This window comes from Salminus brasiliensis, chromosome 14, assembly GCF_030463535.1.
Source record: "Salminus brasiliensis chromosome 14, fSalBra1.hap2, whole genome shotgun sequence".
Taxonomy (NCBI): domain Eukaryota; kingdom Metazoa; phylum Chordata; class Actinopteri; order Characiformes; family Bryconidae; genus Salminus; species Salminus brasiliensis.
This window is the reverse complement of record NC_132891.1, coordinates 2,603,424-2,609,768: the sequence shown is the minus strand read 5'-3', so window position 1 is coordinate 2,609,768 and position 6,345 is coordinate 2,603,424. Positions and strand designations below refer to the sequence as shown.

The following is a 6,345-nucleotide window of genomic DNA, read 5'->3' as shown; positions in this document are numbered from 1 at the left end:
CCAATCAGTCCGATGGCACCCTGTAACAACATCACAACATGAGGTTGATAATGGAAGCACTACCGGTAGGATCATATCCATCTGCTGGTATGACCTAGTCCACTTTCACTGTTATTAGAACAGCATCTTCTTATATGATTATAACCCTTTAAATAACTATATTAATTTCCTCATGCATATACTGAATAATTCATAGTAGATACTGAATCATGTATAGTGGATACTAAATTATTAATAGTGGGTACTGAATCATAGTACATGTAATAATAGTAGGTAATAATCATAGTAGGTACTGATAATTCAGAATGCTCTCTAAATAATTAAAAGTAGTTACTGCATAATTTATAGTGGATAGTGAATAATCAGTAGTAGGTACCGAATAATTCACATTGGATACTAAATAATTCATAGTAGGTACTGAATAATTCATAGTGCATCTTGAATAATTCATAGTGGATCCTGAATAATTCATAGTAGATACTGAATAATTCATAGTGGATCTTGAACAATTCATAGTGGATCCTGAATAATTCATCGTAGATACTGAATAATTCATAGTGGATCTTGAACAATTCATAGTGGATCCTGAATAATTCATAGTAGATACTGAATAATTCATAGTGGATCTTGAACAATTCATAGTGGATCTTGAATAATTCATAGTAGATACTAAATAATTCATAGTGGATCTTGAACAATTCATAGTAGATACTGAATAATTCATAGTGGATCTTGAATAATTCATAGTGGATCCTGAATAATTCATAGTAGATACTGAATAATTCATAGTAGATACTGAATAATTCATAGTGGATCTTGAACAATTCATAGTAGATACTGAATAATTCATAGTAGATACTGAATAATTCATAGTGGATCTTGAACAATTTATAGTAGATACTGAATAATTCATAGTGGATCTTGAATAATTCATAGTGGATCTTGAATTAATCATAGTAGATACTGAATAATTCATAGTAGATACTGAATAATTCATAGTGGATCTTGAACAATTCATAGTGGATCTTGAACAATTCATAGTAGATACTGAATAATTCATAGTGGATCTTGAACAATTCATAGTAGATACTGAATCATTCATAGTGGATCTTGAATAAATCATAGTGGATCCTGAATAATTCATAGTGGATCTTGAATAATTCATAGTGGATCTTGAACAATTCATAGTAGATACTGAATAATTCATAGTAGATACTGAATAATTCATAGTGGATCTTGAACAATTCACAGTAGATACTGAATAATTCATAGTGGATCTTGAACAATTCATAGTAGATACTGAATAAATCATAGTGGATCCTGAATAATTCATAGTAGATACTGAATAATTCATAGTGGATCTTGAATAATTCATAGTGGATCTTGAACAATTCATAGTAGATACTGAATAATTCATAGTGGATCTTGAACAATTCATAGTAGATACTGAATAATTCATAGTGGATACTAAATCATAGTAGTTTAGAATAAAACAGTCTGTTTTGTTAATGTGCATTTAGGACTAATATATGTAAATTGCCTAATTTCTGATTGGCTGTTCTATATTGTGTCTCAGTCAAAAAGCAATCTGAGCTGAAACACTCCTTTTAACTGCAGTGTGAACAGACAGGGATAGACTGCTGTGATCTGAATATGAGCAGATATGTAAATGCATCTGTTTCAGAACATCAGAAAAACAATAAAGCTTATTTCCCACAAACGAACTGAAGAACAGGAACTGAGAGTGAGCACTAGGTTTAAGAATGGCCCATGTTTACAGACTACACGCTCCTCCATTAAAAAAGAAGGAAAGTGAGGAAAATTGAGATTGGCCTGATCTGGACCCTTCAGATCTAATCCCAAAGCTAACCGTAACACTTCTGAAAATCAACTAGCTCTCAACACATGGCTTGCTCCAAATAAAGCACCTTTAGACTTTAGACTGAAAGTGAAGTGACCTTTGAAAGAACGTCAGATATGATCTTCAGAGGAGGAGAGCTGAAATCTGCCGTGATCCTCAGCAGCTAATTCACTACTTCACCTGAATCCTCTCGGAAACGTCTCGTTTCTTCTGCAGTGCACTCCTGTGTCTGTGAGATACTCGAGCAGGATTCACAGTGTCTCCTGGCGATATGGCTATATCCTTGTGTTGCTTAGCAACACCTGACCCTCGCCATCCTCTCTATCTCATGAGCAATCACAATCCATTGTTTTATTTGGCTAAATAAGCGGCGACGCTACCGGAGGAAGCTGTGATTCATCTGAGCTCTGAAGCACAATCATAAACATGTTGGTGTGCTGGAGGAGATCAGAACAGCCACTCAGGGCTGAAGGTATTTGCACTTGCGGTTTCCGAAACCATCGCAGGATCTGACATGTTCCTCTCTTGCTGAGAGACTGTGTTAAAAAATAGATGATGGGATGATTTGAGTCTTTCAGGCAGAAAAGAACGAGCTTTCAGTGCTTTACAGTCGACTGTGAGTATTAAAACACCTGCACTGCAAGTGTGGAGCCTGCATATACTATAGGGACAAAAGTATTGGGACACCTACTCATTCACTGTTGTTTTTTGTTTCTGGAAGCAAGCATATTAAAAAGAGCTGATCTTTACTAAGTAACTGTCTCTACTGTCCAGGGACGAATGCTTTCTACTAGACTTTGGAGGAGCATAGCTGTGAGAATTTGATAGATTGCACTCAATTGCGAGAATTGCAGTCAAGAGCGTTCATTAGTGAGATCAGGCCACACATCCCAAATATGTTAGATGGAGCACCGCCCAATGCTTCCAGCATTTTAGAGAACACAGTTAAAGGGGTATGCTGGGGGGGGGGCTAGGGTGTATGGGGGGTGTTATACCCCTCTAGCCCATGCCTGGCATTATGAGGATGTAAATAAATGAGGCAGAATGGAGCCAATAGGGTCATGATGTTGATCTGCTCCAGAGAGTCCTATTCTATTGGCAGTACTTCTTCTCTACAGGGTGTAGACAAGCTGTGTATGTGTGTGTATTTGCACATCTGCATCAACAACAGGTGCAACTTTAAGTAGCTGAATGCACACATTAGAAGGGGTGTCCACAAACATTTGGACATAGAGTACATACACATAAACTATAGGAGTCTGAGCACCAAGCATGAAGAGAATGAGAAGTCATGTTAGTGAAACTGGACTGTTCTAATTCAAGACTGGTGCTGGTGTACTTACAGTTACTCCTCTTGGCCCAGCTTCGCCTCTTTCTCCTGGAACTCCAATCTCACCCTGTTGGAGGTGTCAGAGAGAGCAAGGCTGAGTGACTTTTGCTTCTGCATTTCATTGGAATAACAATCTCTAAGCTTATAACAACACCATGATCAGCTCAGTCTCTATCTGTACAAATGTGAAATATGAAATATGAATAATACAGTAAAATATATTACAGCAATATTAAAGAAACTACAGTGGAAAGTAACCATGTTCTCGGCTTCGCCCCAAAATGTGTTCCGGTTTAGCTCCTGTAGCTACAAGGTTGGGCAAGCTTTACGGTACACAGGAAAACCCCCCAAGCAACTCCGTTATGTCAAAATATGGATATGAAATTAAAATAATACTAATTTTACTCGTGTAAAGAGTCATACGAGCCATGTACCTGAGCTAGCATGTTAGCATGGTCGCAAATTGGTTGTTCCTCTCCAACCTGCCTAGTTTGAGTTAGCTACAAAAACACAGTCCAGGTTCGAATCCCGGGTCATGCTGCTTGCCATCAGCAGCCGGAGTCAGAGGGAGCACAATTGGCCTTGGAACTTCCTCCCCACTTCATCACTCCTGGTGTGATGTTGGTCAGCCCCGGCGCCTGTTAGCTGTTGTATCGGCAATGCTGCATCAGCGGCAGGTGGAAAATTGCTAGTGTTGCTAGAGTTCACATGTAGTAGGCCTTCCATATTAGGTAGGAAATGGAGGAGTTAATAAAGGAGTTAGGGGGTTTTACCATAGTTCTGTAAAGCCTGTCCAACTTACCAGCTAGCATGCTAACAAGTGCTGATAATCAACATATCTGTGGTCACTTTTAAGTTTGTATGCAGAAGCCAATCAGATACATACAGGAATACCTGGCTCTCCGGATGGTCCTGCTTCTCCCATCTCTCCTGGATCACCCTGTAGGAAGACGCAGTAAATCATGCTCTTATAGCTTCTAACAAATATGTATAATTTTTACATGAATAACATTTAATTATAGGTGTATAGGATTAAAAATACACTATGTGGACAAAAGTATTGGGACGCCTACTCATTTATAGTTCCTTTGAAAGCAAAAAAAAAAAAAAAAGAGCTGATCCTGCTTTTGTTGGAGTAACTGTCTCTACTGTCCAGAGAAGAAGAAGACGTTCTACTAGATTTTGGAGGAGAATTGCTGTGAGGATTTGATTGCATTCAGCAACAAGAGCGTTTGTTAGTGAGGTCAGAATGTTGGATCATCCCCAACTTCCCCCAACTCATTCCAAAAGTACTGGATCCTCAATGCTGGGGGGCTTTATGTGTCAGCAATGGGTGCAACTTAAAGTAGCTGAATGCGTTCGTTAGAAGGGGTGTCCACAAACATTTGGACATATAATGTATTACAGCTGGCAGTGTTTGCTGGTTCTGCAGAGTTAGTGTCTTTGTAATGAGAGATTCTGAGGAATATTGGCCATAATATATGGTTGATATATGGCCATATATAGGTGACGGTGCATATATTGCCGATAATATATATAAATATAAACAATCAACTATAGTTTTATTGGAGTGTAGAAGTGATGGTATACAAGGCAAGGCAAAATAATCTGAATTCTTTGGTATTTATGCTTGAATGTACTTTCTCAAAGCTGCAGCACCTCTATACATAAATCACAGAGGCCATGAGCCGCTATCACTTGACCTCCAGTGCAAATTACAGTTATATTGAACATAACTGGGACTGATGTTGTCAGGATGTAGGTAGAACTGTATAAGCTGTTCTGAAATACAGCATAGGTACTTTATTTATTTAAGCATATTGCAGATAAACATGGAACAGTTACAACTTACAACTCCTCCTTTGGCTCCTTTAGCCCCAGCTTTTCCTTGCAAACCCTGAAATACATAAAAACACAGTAACTCAACTATACAAAGTGACATCACCACATTAGTCAGTCAATTAATCTAAGAGCGTCTACCTGTAATTAACTCTATATAACATTAGAATAAACCCCAATAAACAAAGTCAGTGGTCAGTGAGCATGTCTACCTGTAATTAACTCTATATGTTTATTTGAGTTTTTTCTAATGTTATATAGAGTTAATTACAGTTAGACACTCTCACTGACCACTGACTTTATGTTTATTTGTTTTTTTTCCTAATGATATAAAGTTAGTGGTCAGTGAGAGTGTCTACCTGTAATAATAACAATAATAATAATATTGATTTCTCATGTATTAATATGATCGATAGAGACAGTCCGCAGCAGTGGTCAGTGAGAATGTCTAACTGTAATTAACTCTATATAACATTAGAAAAAACCCAAATAAACATAAGGTCAGTGGTCAGTGAGAGTGTCTACCTGTAATTAACTCTATATAACATTAGACTAAACCCAAATATGATTTTCTATGTTTGGAGATGATTTTGGAATATTGGAATATTGGAATCTTTAATAATAATAATAACAATAACAATAATAGTAATAATAATAATAATAATAATAATATTGATGTCTTATGTATTAATGTGATCAACAGAGACAGTCCTACATCCTATAATGCAGATTATGACTTGGTGCACTAATAATAGTAGTGTGTTATGTCACAGCTGGAGAATAACTCGAACACTCACCGGCAAACCGTTGGGTCCTTTCTCTCCAGACACACCAGGCCGCCCAGCGTCACCCTGGCAACAAAGACAAAATAACACTCACACTGTGGTAGGCGTCCAGCTTTATCAGTATTTTTGGATGAAATAAGCCTCCACTGACTCAGCAATGAAAAAATGCTGTAACTCACTTTCTCACCATCCAGCCCGTGAGTGCCATCCTTGCCGTCTCGGCCTGGGATGCCCTGGGAGAGAGAACAGCCAGGTAAGGTAATGTGCTAATGTGATAATGCACACAGCTCATGCTCATATACAGTAAACCACAAGAGGCGGTGTGTTACAGTGGTTTACCAAGGTGGGATGGGCCAACATCGCTAGGCAACAGCCTACATACATCAATTTATAGATGAGCAAAAATAACCACACTCTATTATTGACAAAAGTATTGGGACACCTTGTGATTTGTGTTTTTTCCCCAAATCAAGGATAGCTTTTGTTGGAGTAACTGTCTCTACTGTCTAGGGAAGAAGGCTTTCTACTAG

General features: G+C 37.9%; 1 protein-coding gene across 2 annotated transcripts in view; it reads right to left on the bottom strand.

The window, feature by feature from the left end:
• The window catches only part of col9a3 (collagen, type IX, alpha 3), a 39,242-nt gene that overhangs the window by 14,100 nt on the left and 18,797 nt on the right, over window positions 1-6,345 (bottom strand). For both annotated transcript variants that reach the window (XM_072696798.1, XM_072696799.1), the window contains exons 18-23: window positions 5,995-6,048; window positions 5,828-5,881; window positions 5,044-5,088; window positions 4,078-4,131; window positions 3,205-3,258; window positions 1-20 (exon numbers count right to left, since the gene is read on the bottom strand). The exon at window positions 1-20 is cut by the window's left edge and continues 34 nt beyond it. In XM_072696798.1, the coding sequence (XP_072552899.1) occupies window positions 1-20; window positions 3,205-3,258; window positions 4,078-4,131; window positions 5,044-5,088; window positions 5,828-5,881; window positions 5,995-6,048 (281 nt within the window). The remainder of the gene's footprint in view (window positions 21-3,204; window positions 3,259-4,077; window positions 4,132-5,043; window positions 5,089-5,827; window positions 5,882-5,994; window positions 6,049-6,345) is intronic.